The sequence below is a fragment of the Parasteatoda tepidariorum genome, chromosome 5, assembly GCF_982258835.1.
Source record: "Parasteatoda tepidariorum strain Cologne lab strain chromosome 5, Ptep-v5.0, whole genome shotgun sequence".
NCBI lineage: Eukaryota > Metazoa > Arthropoda > Arachnida > Araneae > Theridiidae > Parasteatoda > Parasteatoda tepidariorum.
This window is the reverse complement of record NC_141759.1, coordinates 110459169-110474644: the sequence shown is the minus strand read 5'-3', so window position 1 is coordinate 110474644 and position 15476 is coordinate 110459169. Positions and strand designations below refer to the sequence as shown.

The 15476-nt window shown below is 34.6% G+C and overlaps 1 protein-coding gene across 1 annotated transcript in view; it reads right to left on the bottom strand.

The window, feature by feature from the left end:
* LOC107453137 (projectin protein bent) overlaps window positions 1-15476 on the bottom strand; it is a 307623-nt gene that overhangs the window by 109790 nt on the left and 182357 nt on the right. The window contains exons 66-76 of the mRNA XM_087164780.1: window positions 15220-15396; window positions 15018-15140; window positions 13434-13733; window positions 10433-10714; window positions 10134-10324; window positions 8987-9101; window positions 7515-7650; window positions 5517-5683; window positions 4545-4826; window positions 1983-2279; window positions 163-465 (exon numbers count right to left, since the gene is read on the bottom strand). Coding sequence (XP_087020906.1) covers window positions 163-465; window positions 1983-2279; window positions 4545-4826; window positions 5517-5683; window positions 7515-7650; window positions 8987-9101; window positions 10134-10324; window positions 10433-10714; window positions 13434-13733; window positions 15018-15140; window positions 15220-15396 — 2373 coding nt within the window. The remainder of the gene's footprint in view (window positions 1-162; window positions 466-1982; window positions 2280-4544; window positions 4827-5516; window positions 5684-7514; window positions 7651-8986; window positions 9102-10133; window positions 10325-10432; window positions 10715-13433; window positions 13734-15017; window positions 15141-15219; window positions 15397-15476) is intronic.

Genomic DNA, 15476 nt, shown 5'->3' with positions numbered 1-15476 from the left:
TTCTATTTTGCGCAACGTTTAGTTGCCGCAGTCTGAAAACGGTTGATTATTGAATGATATGAAATGGATGAATAAAAAGTATTTTATTAACGATTTAAAATTTGAACAAGATATAGGGAGAGTGTAAACTAATAGTAGGAATTGAATTAGAGATCTACTTACGGTATTTGGGTTTAGCAAGGAATGGTGCACAAGGTTCACTGGGTTCACTTGGACCTGCCTTGTTGAGGGCCGTCACTCTGAATTCATATTCTTCTCCATCTTTAAGGCCCGGTACAGTGGCCCGAGTATCCTTACCATCCACTTTAACACCCTCTTCCCAAATGGGACTATTTTTAGGTTTCTTTTCTATGAGGTAGCCGGTAATGGGAGCTCCCCCATCTCTACGTGGGGGATTCCACGCCAAATCAGCTTGACCACTGTCCCAATCAACCACTTGTGGGGCTCCAGGCTTATCAGGTTGATCTGCGGAAAGTTTTTTAAAATAAAATAATAATGTATATAAAATGAAAAAAATTAAACAAAATTAAAAGACTTAAATAAAAAAAATATTACTTAATTAAATAAATTAAACATTTATAAATTAAAAATATGCAAATAAAATCAAATGAATAAATTTTAAAAATTAAAAAGCAATTAAATACTAAATTTGACTAAAAAATTACACAATAATAAAAACATTTAAATAAATAAATTATGAAAAAAACAATAACTTAAAAAAAAGTGTAAATAACATAAAAAAAAGAATTTATAAAATTAAAACAAGTACTCACTACAGCGCGAGAACGCGAGAATCTCGCATATTTTTTTCTTTTCTCGTAATAAAAAATAAAAGTTCGCGCACTTTATTAATCAATTTCAAAATGCACGAATTTTGGAAAAAATTTCGTTTTTTGCCATTTTGAATAAAATCCGTTTCACTTTTCTTCCTTGATCTTTCATTATTTTGAACATCGGTCCTTGTTATCTAGCTTCCCTATTTACCAGTATTGTTCAGAACCGGTGTGAACAGCAGAACACCATAACAGAATAATAGACACCATAACAGACACCCTTTCAGAACACATTTCTCTGCAACCACGTGTTCACCGTAGGTAAGGTTTCTTCATGTAAGACGTTTAAATTTTTTGTGCATGGATGTAAGATGGACAAATACCTTGTTCAGGCGACATCTTCTACTCCGTAACGGACAAATGAAAATGAAGCAAATGTCGGTAGAAACGGTCAAAACGAAACAAATACGCATATTTTTCAGCCAAATAAATATAATAGCTGATGAAAAAGTAGACATGGAACATTTTCCATATGATGATGCAGTAAAAATATTCAATTAGAAGATGTGAAAAATGTATTATAATTAAAGAAATACTTTTTTTCAAAGTCTATTCGTGTTTTTTTAATTTTTAGAAATCTCACTTAACTTTTTGAAATCTCACCCTGTTTTTGAGAAAGGGGGAGAAATTCTCTCCCATTTTTTTCTGTAATGAATACACTAAACTAAACACAGTGGCACGACAGCCCATAGAGGGCCAAGGTCTACCGAGCCCATCTCATTTTTCTTGACCTTTGGGCTCTGAAGTGCAAGAACAGATGTTCCGGTCGGTTGGTTAGTCCAACGCGGAACTCCCAGTGTTTAGTTCCCAAGCATGTTTCGTACTCATTTTATCGACCTACTGAAGGTATGAAAGGCTGAGTCAATCTTGCCCGGTCCGAGGATCGAGCCAAGGACCTGTGGCACGACAGCGCGATCCATTAAAATAATTGGCAGAAATAAAATTTTAAAAAAATATATAATCCGTAAAATAAATCGTTAAAATTTTAAAAAATCCTTAAAATTTGTTTAATTTTAAGAAATTAAACAGAAATAATACTTAACTAATCCAAACTAATGTATTTTATTATTTTTGAAATATTCTTCCAAACAAAACATGAGATAATCTGCTGAAATAAATATATATATAAAAAAAAGAACTAAAACGTACCAAATGGATTTTTAGCTATAATGGGTTCCCTCCCTGTCAACCAGGGTGATTCTCCTTCTTTATTAACAGCTTTCACTCTAAAATTGTACTCGTGCTCTTCTATCAGTTTGTCCACCCTCAGTTGAGGGTTGATGGACTCTCCAACAGGCACCCATTTTCCGGTATCTGCATCCTTCTTTTCTACCAAGTAATGAGATACCTCGGAACCCCCATCGTCTTTTGGGGGTTTCCAGGAGACGACGCAACCCTCTTTCGTGATATTTGTGATCTGCATCATTTCGGGAGCAGAGGGGGCAGCTGAAAGAAGAATATTTTCTAATATTATGAAATCATTATTTCTCAAATTACCTGCACTGTTTGAAATTTTGGAATGTGTTAAATTGAACCATAATATCAGTTAAACCATAATATCAGGCAAACATTGGGAATCCTTAATACCATGTAAAGTTAAACAATGGTATCGGGGATTTTTGTGGACACCTCAATCCCGTGTCAAGTTTAACCATAATATTTGGGGCAAGGTGGTCGTTCTTACAATTGTTTTTGCATCATATTATAGGTTTTAAATAAACGGTGACATGCTTCAGTTTCGCTTCTTTTTAAATTCAGTAAATTTAAACAGTATTAAAGTCTAGAGCTCTGTAATGCAGAGTGTTCGAAATTAGACTCTCCGTTTTGAAAAATTTATGACAAGGAAATAAGGAAGGTTGTTTAAAAAAAGAATTCATGATATAAATTCATATGACAGACGATAAATTTTATACCCTGAGATTTTGATTTTACTTCTAATTGTTTCCGACAAATGGCACTGAAAGTTCTTTCTATTTTTTTCGCTGAGTTTATAAATTTCGTCTTCCGATTAGCAAGTGATAGCTGCTATTGACAGAATGATAGATTTCGATTCATAAAAGATTTCCAAACCTTTATATACCATTTTTAATTATATTTCTTACGTGTACAGAGTTTATTACCTGCAGCGGCATCTGTCGGAAAATTTTTCATAATAATAAAACAAATAGAAAATTCTTGGAATAATATGTACTCTCTTTTGTGTGAAATTGCAACGTGAATTATTTTTTTAAAAATCTTAACGACTTTCTTGTTATGAATTTGTGGAATCGCTTAACCAGTCAGAAAATTCCATTTCATTTTTAGCTCATCCCTATTTCATGAATGAATTAATATTTGAAGAAAAAAAAAGTGCGTGGAGTCCCTCTGCGCTGAAGAAGTTATACTTCGTAACCTGCGACGTTAATTGTAGAAGAATCAGCAGTCGTAGAAGGATCAATAGTTCTATTCAACGACTCTTTTTCTTGCTCTGCTAGCTTCCGTGGTCTGTAATCACGGTAATATTGTGCATTTTTCCCTCTTGAACCAGTGGAAGTACTTGTGGTTGCCTCAGCTGGAAAATGTATTTGTATTAATAATGTATGTGAATGCGTCATAGCGTATTTTCAGAAGAGTGTGGGGGCGGAGTTAATCGACCATGCCAACCATCATCTATCAAAAGGTACCTCGTGATAGAATCAAGTTAGCATGCTTTATATACTAGTGAATGATGTTAAACTTTTGTAGTGGTAGTTACGCCACATTACTCCCCCACCAGAATTTTATCAGGGATAGAATTCGATACCACTAGTTGCTGTACTTGAGAAAGATCGGGAGCTTTGTTGAGTGCTGAATGTGAGAGGTGTATTAACATCACGTCGTAGCGCTCGTTGTTGCATTTTGCAGTCACAAGTAGCAAATCAACTGTTCAATGTCGACTATCCATCGAAGTAGGCGTTACCATCAAGTTATTTTGCGAAGTGGGCGTTACTGCGTGTTCCAATCATGTCCGGAGGTCACCAATGTGGGGGCGGAGTTAATCGACTATGCTAACCGTCATCTATCGACAGGTACCTCGTGATTGAATCAAGTTAGCATGCTTTATATACTAGTGAATTATGTTAAACTTTTGTAGTGGTAGTTACGCCACAAGAGAAACAATCAATTGATATTCACAAGAGACATACCTTGACATAACCTTAAATCCGTCGCATTGTCCGTGGGATTGTTTTCACTCATTTTTTATAATTGTTATCCACTAAATTTGAAAATAAAAAATACTACCCTATTAAATTATATGTGTATCAAAACAAACTAAAAAAAATATTTATAGAAAAACAATAATTTTATTGTTTTTATGCTAGTGAGAACCAAAACAATGTGGAAATGAATGAGGGAAAACTGGATCCTACCACGTGATTTCCCGGCCAATAAAAATGTAGCGTTAAACGTTTAACGCAACCTTGTTGGAAGTCGCATAAGAAGTATAACTTCAAAAAAAAAAAAAAAAAAAAAAAAAAACGGTATTGACATGTCATCCACTACAAATGTCATCCACTACAAGTTTATAAAAATGCACTTGAACTTGAATGAATGCATAAAAAGTATTTTATGAACGATTTAAAATGTGAACTAGATATAAGGAGAGTGTGAACTTATAGTAGGAACTGCAACAAAAAAAACTGAACTGGAACAGATTAATTTCTTCAGAATAGTATTAATTGGGACACTCACCTAGGACGGTGACAGTGATGGTTGCTGCATCATTACCGTACTGGTTTCGTGCAGTAAGTGTCAACTGACCACTGTCCCCTCTCTCAGCATTCCTAACGGTGAGCTTAGTGCTGTTATCTTGGTGCACAATAGTCCATCGCGTCATTTTATCACACTCTTTTGTTCCTAGATTCCATTTCTTGGTCGGAGGTGGTTCACCACTTACTGGGACATCCAGTTCGAACGATTTTCCAGCTTTCACCCGAATATTGAACATAGCATTCTTGTCGATTTTTGGAGGAACTGAAACAAAAAAAAGGTTTTTCTTTTTAATGGCAGATGACAAAGACAACAGTAAACCAAACATGGGAAAAACAGAAAAAAAGCAATGACGGAATATCAATAAGCAAATGAAATTAAGTCCAGAGATAAAAAAGTAAATAATCTGGATCATACACTATTTTTTTGGTGCACTCTATTAAAAAATTGTAAGGGCCACTACTGAAATTTCTTCAATTATTTTTTAGATAAATAGTAGCACTTTACTTCTAATAATAACACTTCCTATAACTTCTGATAATTTCTTCCTGATAATTTGGAAAAATCTCAAAAATTTCAGATTATTTATTGAAATCTTTAATAATTAAGGACATTTAAGGACACTTTCTTTTTTAAAGGAAATTAAAGAATTTAAGGAATAAATAAGAAAATAGTTCCAAACTCTATCCATAGTTTCAAACTGGGGAATATATATATCACTTTAAACAAGACTTTTTTTCGGGGGGGGGGGTGAATCTAGTATCGATATGAGAAATCTAGTATTGATTTTTTCAGTTGCGTAGCAACGGAACATAAATTTGATTTTAAAAAAAATCTTGAGCAGTTGACAAATTTTAATATTGCTGAGTGTTAGTAAAAACTCGTGTAATAAAGCGAGATGTAGGTGAATGTTTCAGATACCATCAAATTAAAGCAGGTTAGAGATGAACTTACGTTTTTTGGGTTTTGCAGTGTGGGGTGCAGTTGGCTCACTGGGATCACTTGTACCAGCTTTATTGAGTGCCCTCACTCTGAACTCGTATTGATTACCTTCTGCCAAATCTGGTACGGTCGCTCTCTCCTCGTCACCTGGTACTTCCTGAATCGGTACCCAATCAGGGCTGAAAATGATTATTAAAATATGCATACAAATGATTCAAAAATTATATGACACACACGCCCAGTTTAAAAAAATTAGCCTGTTGGACATGATTGAAGCAATTGTGTAATGCTTCTTTTCTTACGGCGCAGGTAAAATTATTAAAAACCATGAGAATGTGATCAATTTTTACTGCTCACTGACAGAGGACACCATACCGAGGAAGAAAATGTTCATCCCGAATTTTCTGTTTCCTTCATTGCTAATGTAAGATTTAAAGTGTAGAAAAAGTGAGAGCTCAGACAAACCTAAGAGTAAGCCGTGAAGTTTCGAATACTGGAAATAAAATTTTAAAACATACAAATGAAAATAAATTATGAGATACCTTGGGATGACGAAACGGAGAAGTTCTCTTTAAATAATTTGTTTGAATTTTAGTATTTTGTAATATTTTTTTGTCAGCAATTGAAATTTCACAACGAATTCTAGGTTTGCCTGAACTTACTTTTTGTTTGATTTAAATTAGCAATGAAGGAGAGAAAAAAAAATTTGAGACGAAAAATTTCTTCCGTGGAATGGCGTCTCCTTAAAGAACTTTGTCTTCTGAAATGATTTTCTATTGTTCATAACAAAATCCATGATAGTTCAAGAATTGTATATAATATCGAAGTAAAATACATTACAAGACTTCAGAATTAATAAAGAGTTTGTTACATTTTTAAATTCAATCGTTCATTTCCATTTGTTCATCTGCAGTTAGCAGCTCTCTTTGAAAGAAAATAAAAACAACTGGAACGCGTCACAGAAAAGATGATTAAAAAAAAATCCAACTAAACCTTCTTGTAAGATAACAAGACTTCCTTTAATAATGCTTGATTTAATATTTTGATTATTTATGGCGTTCTTCATAGAATGTTTTATAATAAAAAGCTAGATATTTTTTTCAGTGTAAAGTCACTTTAATTAAAAGTTTAACTTCATATTGCTATAACAATTATAAAATTTAGGTAATACGAGTATAACGAACATTTTGCAGTAGACTAAAAAGTAGCAAATTATTTTCATGCCCATTCGAAAGAAAGCGGAAGAGTATTTCTGCTGGTGATAGAAATTCGTTAGAAAAGTTTGGGGCACTACATTTTAGTGTCGGTTGTTCTTTTCTCCTTTTCTTGTCAAATAAAACTACAGGTTTTTAATTTTTTCATTATTTCACGTTAGTTGCCTGTCTGTTAGTATTTTATTTGTGGTTAATCTGCTCTCAGAGGTTATGTCTAGAAACGATCGAAACTTTGTTTGGCGATAAATTCTTTTTTCCATTAAAATGGTTATAAATTCTTTTTGTACTAACCAGTAAGCTTGTTTTATTAAGTGGAAGAAACTTTTTTATATTCTGGCAGTTAATTTCCAGTGCATTTAATTCAATTGGGTAAACTCTGCTTCCAGCGGTGAGGAAATAAATTAAGCTTGGAATATTGACTGCGCATGGAGCTATAGTAGAGTTTTGAGTGCTCTAGTTAGACAAATCTCTGTCTAAATTTTAACTGGTGATATAAATTATGTCTTAAGTGGCGAGGAAATGATTGAAACTGATAATCATTAAGTCCAGAGCACCAGCAGCGTTTTGAGGTCTCCAGTTATTTGGATTAAGATAGAAATTTTAAATAGCGGTTATTTCTCTCGGGTAACGTAAATTCTGCTTTCAGATGTCAGGAAACGATTGGAATTTGTATCCTCATCAGTCATAGAGCTTCACGAAAATTTTTAGCGCTCTAGATCGTCAGGAACCAGTTAAAATTTTGAATGCAAGATTTCAGCACAAAAACGAGTTAATAAAAAACAAAAGAGTATTGTACTTGTATTTGTCTTTCTTTTCAATGACATATCCAGTGATGGGAGTTCCCCCGTCATTGGTCGGTTTCTTCCATTTCATTGTTACGAAATCTTTGTCGTAATCCACTATTTCCGGTTGACCAGGGGGTGTGGGTGGATCTAGAACACAAAAAGAGTTTCAGCACCAATAAAACATTAATTTTACTAAATTTAAACTTTTTGGTCAACTGAAACATAAAAAAAAATTAACAGAGTATGGTATCAATGATTATTAATGTTAAAATTTACGATTTGTCAAGAAGAAACAAATATGAAATTTATAAAAACAAAAAAGAAAGAACATAAATGTAATTATCAGCTGGCAAAAACTGCACCGCAGGAATGTATTGTCACATTTTGAGTTCACAACACTTTTCTCTCAATGATGAAACTTAACTACAAAATAATATAATATTGTTACATTGGAAGGGGGGCGGAGAAATGCCATTGTACCATAGTTATATTAATATTGATTGAATTTTGAACTGAGAAACTGCTCTATAGGACTTAGAAAGGACAGAATATCACAAACAAGCGAGAAACTTTACTTAACTAAACTCAGTGAAGCGACAGCCCATAAAGGGCCAAGGCCTATTGCGTGCATCTTTGACATTGGACTCTGGGGTGCAGGGACAGATCAGGGGTCTGTCCAGACATTTTGTGAAAGGTCCGTTTTTCGTGAAATTGTGAAAAAATTACTCAAATTCTTTCAACCAGGGTCCGCTTTTATGAATGTGAAAATAGGGTCCATTATTGCAAAAAAAAAACTTTTTCAATGAGTTTTTAAATTGTAAAGACATGCAAGATTATGCTCAACACTGCAAAATTATAATTAAAAAAGTTAAATTCTAAAAAATAAACAACAATTGCTGCTTCTAAATTAGAGATGCAACATACAAATATTTGGTATTTAGCCTATACTGCTCAACGCAGAATATTCATTTCAGACGAATAATGGAAGAATCGTCTGCCGAAGACAAAACTTAATTCGTTTACATCCATCTTTCTTGTTTTCTGCCCTGGAAGGGGTTTATTCGATTAGCAAAATAATAATGAAGATAAACAAATTTGTGAAGGGTCCGATTAAGAGAAAAATTATATTGTGAAGGATTCGTTTTTAAGTTAAAATATTTTGTGAAGGGTCCGTTTTTATGAAAAGATATTTTGTGAAAGATCCGTTAACGGACCCAAATTTCTTCTAAACAGACCCCTGCAGATGTTCCGTTGGATGCTCAGTCAAACGCAAAACTCCCAGTGATTAGCTCCCAAGCACGCTTGGAACTCATTTTATCGATCCACTGAAGAAATGAAAGGCTGAGCAAAACTTTCCTAGCCCGAGGATCGAGCCAAGGACCTGTGGCACGAAGCCACCGGGTGTCAGGGATTTGTCACTTAAATGTAGTGCTTATTAATGTAAATAATACTTATTAATGTTTTCATAAAGAAAGAAACAAACCGTAAGGATTTTTGGCTATGATGGGTTGAAATGCTTCTAAAGGTTCAGATTCACCAAGTCTGTTTACGGCCTTCACACGGAACTTGTACGGTTTTCCGGGTTGCAAACCTTTCACCTGTGAAAATAAATCATTTGCATTAGGAGCAAATTTATATACATTTAATTAGTTAAAAGTAATGTATGTAGAATATGCGTATAACATAGTATGTGTATAACATAGTAACATATGTAAGTGTGTTTCAAGCTTGTATCAATACGTTGTTCTGATAATATGATCTATAAATAAACCAGTCATGTAAAGAAGAAATGCCATTTTTTTCTAGCGCATCAAAACGTTAATATGATGTGTTGTAGTTTGCTCAAAACTATATTTCTGGGAATACAGTTTTAAGAGCGTGTCTTTCATGTACAACTTCTTACCATAACCAAATCATAATTTTTGATGGTTTTCCACTGATGGACCAACATAATCTTGTTGGTAACCATCAATAATTCTATCATGAACTATTATATTTTTTGGAAAGTAACCATCATCTCAATGTAGGAATTCGGGCTGCTTTATGATGGTCCAAGAAGAATAGCAACTTGTTTTGATGGTTTGTTCATGTTGAAATGTTGCGAATTTCCATCATAGAATCTTCGAAATAAAATGTTAGAACAATCATGAACTATCCCAATGTAGGAATTCGGATTGATTCATGATGGTCCAACATAAAAAAACCAAATTGTTCTGATGGTATATTCAATAGAACCAACCAGAATTCCAATTAAACCATCAGGGAAATGTATAGTTGGAACCATCAAGGATCATCATGGATTGTTGGTCTATGACAGTCAAACTTTTCTTGATGGTTAACCATCACAGTATTAAAGTAGCATTTTCCATCATGGAACGATGGAAGTTTGCTGGCATATCAAAAGCCATGAAAACGTAATGAAAAATGTTGGATGATGCAGACCATTCAATGATGTTGGACCATCATGAAATGCACTGAAACCAACATAAACCATCAAAATGTTTTGATGGGATCATCAAGACTTGGGTACACTTAAACTATGATAGCTTGCAGAAATAATGGTTAAATCCAAGTATGGAGTATACATACTTTCTTATTGTATTATAAAAGCAGTATTAAATTGAATTTACCTTCAGGTTTGTGTCTGCCCCAATAGTTTCCCCCGCTGGAACCCATTGTCCAGTCTGGGGGTCCAACTTTTCAACTTCGTAGTGGTCAATGGGGGCACCACCATCGTCAGAGGGTGGGAACCACTTCAGGTTGCAGCCTTCTGCGTGGACATCTTCTATTTTCAGTGGTCCGTTAGGGGGTGAAGGATGATCTACAAACAAACATATTTATATTTTTTGGTGCATAAAAAGGATATATTTTACTGATTGACAGAACTAATTTATAATTATCTTGAGAACGTTCTAAGAAGAAGACATACCTAGGACGATGACTTCAACATCTGCTTCATCTTTACCGTATTCATTGGTGGCAGAGATGGTGTATTTACCATTATCGGATCTCTTGGCATGTTTGGCGTTCAGCTTGGTGTTGTAGGGAACATCTTCAAGCTTTATATGATCAGTGGATAAGAATTTTTTGCCATTGTGCAGCCAGGCTGTTGTGGGTGCAGGTTCACCGGACACATTCACGTCAAAGTGGAATGACTGTCCTGCCTTCACTCGAACTTTATTCAGATTGCTTCGATCGATTTTTGGAGGAACTGTAAGATTATAAAACACAAGAAAATATTAGGGCAGAACGTGTTGAGACATTATTTAAAATCTTTACAATTTTTCAAAAATATCACCAATTTTGTAAAATTTTACTTCATACTCATACAGATGTATCCTTAAAATCAATAAATCAAATTACTTTACATTCTTGCTTTTTTATATAAACTTGTGGGGAGAGTAGAAATCGACGATGTCAACCATCATCCATGAAAAGGTACCCCATCATAGAATCGAGTTAACATGGCTCATAAACTGGGGAATTTGGAATTGTACTTTTGTAGTGCACTACAGTACTCCCCCACCAGAATTTTATCTGGGATAGAATGCGATGAATGGGATATCACCAGTTGATTCATTGCTGTTTCGTGAGAAGCTGAGAGAGCTGTATTAAGATCACCGTACTTTTAAATGCTGATCGTGTGAGCTGTATTAAGCTCACGATCGTGGTGGCTCCTATGTTGCCATCAGCAGTCGAGTGTACACAAGCCTGACGTTCTGTGTGATCGAGACTGAGTAGCAGCAGAGTGAGGAGGTGGATAATGTCGCAGTCACAAGTAGCAAGTCAATTGTTTAATGGGGACCATCTATCGAAGTAGGCGTGTTCAAATCGCAGTGGGAGTTACTGTCAAGATGGGGGTGTTCACATCAGGTCCGAAGGTCTCCAATAAGGGGATATCGACAATGTCAACCATTATCCATGAAGAGGTACCCCAACATAGAATTGAGTTAGCATGTCTTATATACTAGGGAATTTGAAATTGTATTTTTGTAGTGGTAGATACACCAAACTTAAGCAATGCTTCGTGTTTTTTATAATCAGCATAGATGGAGTTAATTTTTACTAACATTTACAATTAATATAATCTAACAGTCATGAACAACTTAAACAAATGGCAAAATGCAAATATTACCTAATTCAAATAATAATAACAATATCACGTGATGACAGGACTCTTGAAGAACAGCATTCAGAAGCTGCGCAACAAGCTGTTGCAATAATCTGTCTCAATGTGCACTATGTATTAGGGGGACCGGAAAGTGATGTCGTTTCGGTGCATTTGATATTTGTTATCAATATTTTATTTTTTTATCACTAATATATTCACCCTCGTTAGCAATAACCTTTCAATGCCAGATCGAAAATGAATTTAAAAACTAGCGAATATTTAATGTATTAATTTTAAGACTAGCGAATATTTAATGCGCCGAAACGACATTGCTTTTTGGTCCCCGTAATGGAATATAAATAACCTGAAATTTGATGTTTTTGATAGTTTTAAATGTCTTAGATGCTGAAGAAAGATGGTACTAATCAAGTGCATAGAAAATATAAATAAATTGTTAAATAATCCTAACTGACCATACATATCTTGGTCTATAAACTAAATGGTGTTAAAATATCCAATCGATGACGATTTTTTACCCAGGAGCTTTCACAGATACTGAACAGTTTTCACGAGAACTCTGACTTGTCTGCTGCCATGGAAACAAGAGTAAAACCATTTCTAATGAAAGAGAATTTAAGCAACTTCGCAACCTGCGACGTTAATTGCAGAAGAATCAGCAGTCGTAGAAGGATCACTAGTTCTATTCAATGACTATTTTTCCTGCTCCGCTCGCTTCCGTGCTCTGTAATCACGGTAATATTGTGCATTTTTCCCTCGTGGACCTCTTGAACCAGTGCTTGTGGTTGCTTCATCGTCTCGCCCTCGAAAATGTATTTGTATTAATAATGTATGTGAATGTGACATAATGTGATTTCAGAAGAGAAAACCTAACAATCAATTGATATTCACAAGAGACGTACCTTGACACAACCTTAAATCCGTCGCATTGTCCGTGGGATTGTTTTCACTCATTTTTTACAATTGTTATCCACTAAATTTGAAAATAAAAAATACTATCCTATTAAATTATAAGTGTATCAAAACAAACTAAAAAAATATTTATAGAAAAACAATACTTTTATTATTTTTATGCTAGTGAGAACCAAAACAATATGGAAATGAATGAGGGAAAACTGGATCCAACCACGTGATTTCCCGGCCAATAAAAATGTAGCGTTAAACGTTTAACGCAACCTTGTTGGAAGTCGCATAAGAAGTATAACTTCAAAAATGTCATGCATCTCCCAACTTAAATCAGTCCATAACTGTTGGCCCCATAACTTCATTCGAAGTCACTTATCACCATTACCACAGTATGGAGTAGTTATCGCGAAAGTTGGAGAGTGTCCCTGAGAATATTTACAATTAAATTTTTCTTTTCACTGAACTGTTGCAAAAAGAACGTACTAGAAAAGAAAAAAAAAAACATTAGCATTTGCAACCAAAGAAATTGAAAAAATATCGCTGGATGCTAAGGCCAGCATAACAAAACCTACCTATCCTCTTATCATATATAAATTTGATGGAATTACTCGAAACATTTGGAAAGACAAATTCGGTAGTGTTTAGTTTGCTTGTATTCCTTATTAATTATCAAAATTATTCCTTATTATCAACAATTTTTCGGGACTCCTAGAATTTTTTCAATTAACACTAGATTCCCCAAGGAAGTCATTTTGACTGCTTTTGGGCAATGTAGGTATACACTAAGTTTCAGTCTTTCTAATGTTAAGCAAAAAATTAAGAACAATCGGAATACACGCGCGAAGGGCACTCATAATAACGCCTAAGTTCATTCTAACTCAAAATTCGAACTTACCTTTTCGAGATTTCGTAATAACTGGATCAGTAGGAGCACTGGGTTCACCTGGCCCAGCTTTGTTGATGGCTTTAACGCGAAACTCGTAGGGTTGACCCTGGATGAGACCTGGAACTGTAGCTTTGGTCTCGTCTGCGGGAACTTCCACTGCTTTTTCCCAGTCACCCCACTTGTCTTTCTTTTCAACGATGTATCCTGTAATGGGGGATCCCCCATCTGATGCGGGAGGTGTCCACTTCAAATCTACGTGGTCTTTGTCCCAATCAGTAACCTCTGGTTTATTGGGTTTTCCTGGTTCATCTGTTGATGTAAAACAAGTACTTTGTTAGGTTTTATTCCCTCTATAGCAGCTGCTCCCAATATTTTTCAGCTACGGAACCCTAAATAATTTATCTTCTTTCGAGGTAGCCCCCGATTTTATAAATAAAGTTTTTTAAGGTAATAGTGAACGTTATAGCCTGTTAAAGACTATATTTGAAATATTTAATTAGAGGAAGGAAGAATTTTCATCGTTTTATCATTGATATCCGAAAGTTACATTTTCCAGCTTTTGCGCTATATTTATTCAAATTAAGAATTTGTTTTCAGGGTATAAGTTGAAAATAAATAATATAAATAAGTTAAAATAACCCGAATTATGGTTTATTTCGAAATGAAAATTTTTAAAAACTGCTACAAATGTTGCAAATGGTTACTAAGTAAACATATCTCTTTATTAAGGAAGACAATTATTTTGACTGGAAAAGCGTGATTAGAAGTACTAGCGCAATATTTTATGAATGCCTGTCCTTTTCATAATTTATTTCAGTATATTGTTATTAGGAATATTACAGGATATTATAGCCAAATTATTCAACAAAAGATAAGCGCCTTATAAGTACTTTTCAAGCACTCAATATTTTTAAACACTTTAAAAAAACATAATTAGGCAGGGTTGAAAAGTTTTTGATAATTGACAGTTTTATCTAGTTTTAACCATCATGTCAAAAAAAAAAAAACCTTTTGGCATTGCTTTTAACAATTGTCAAAGAGCATGAAATTTTGAATCATGTAAAACGAATGGCGTTTTCATACGCTAGGGACTGACAATACGCCGAAATAGATTGGAGTTGAATTAATTATGAAAACGCTGAATCGAACAATGTGAACTTTATGTATAATTTGAAGCGAAAATCAGCACAGTAAAGGAAAAATCTCATTTTGAAAAAGGGAAAAATCAAGCTTTTTTTTAAAAACAATCAATGAAAAAAGCACATTTAAGGGCTCTTAAAAAACAAAAAATAAGCACCTTTAAGCACTTTTTAAAAATGCAGCTCACACTGTATTATATTGTCCTTTGAAAAATTACATTTCTATTTTATTGATATATTCTTAGAATTAATTTCATAAAGACAACCGATATATGAAATAAATTATAGATTGCATCTAAATACAATCTGAGGTTTTGAAACTCATCACTGGCTATAAGAAGTACTAATCGGCGGAACCTCTGTCACTGTTAACGGAACCCTGGGGTTCCACGGAACACCCTTTGGGAACAGCTGCTCTATAGCCAAAAGCATCAAATGAGTAGTGTGTGCATACCGAATGGATTTTTAGCTGTTATGGGCTTGGTAGTCTCTAACGGATCGGATTCTCCCTCCTTGTTGAGCGCTCTAACTCTGAACTTGTAGTCTTTTCCAGGAGTCAGACCCGTAACATCCATACCTACATAAAACAGATTCATGTGATTATGGATTATGGATTATGGAGGGGTTTCGAAATACACCGATCAGTATAAACTTACTCGGTTCTTTTGTTTTACCGACCGGCAGCCAGGTGCCAGTGTCTGGATCCATTTTTTCGACTTCGTATCCCATCAGTGGCACACCGCCGTCATCTTTGGGTTTCTTCCACTTCAATTTGCATCCTTCTTTGTGCACGTCAGACACTTCGAGTGGACCTTCTGGAGACAGGGGAGCATCTACAAATTATAAATAGATTCGATGTTCATTTCTGTGGGATGCGCAGTTAAGAGAGACAAAACAACAAGGTTTCAAAAGT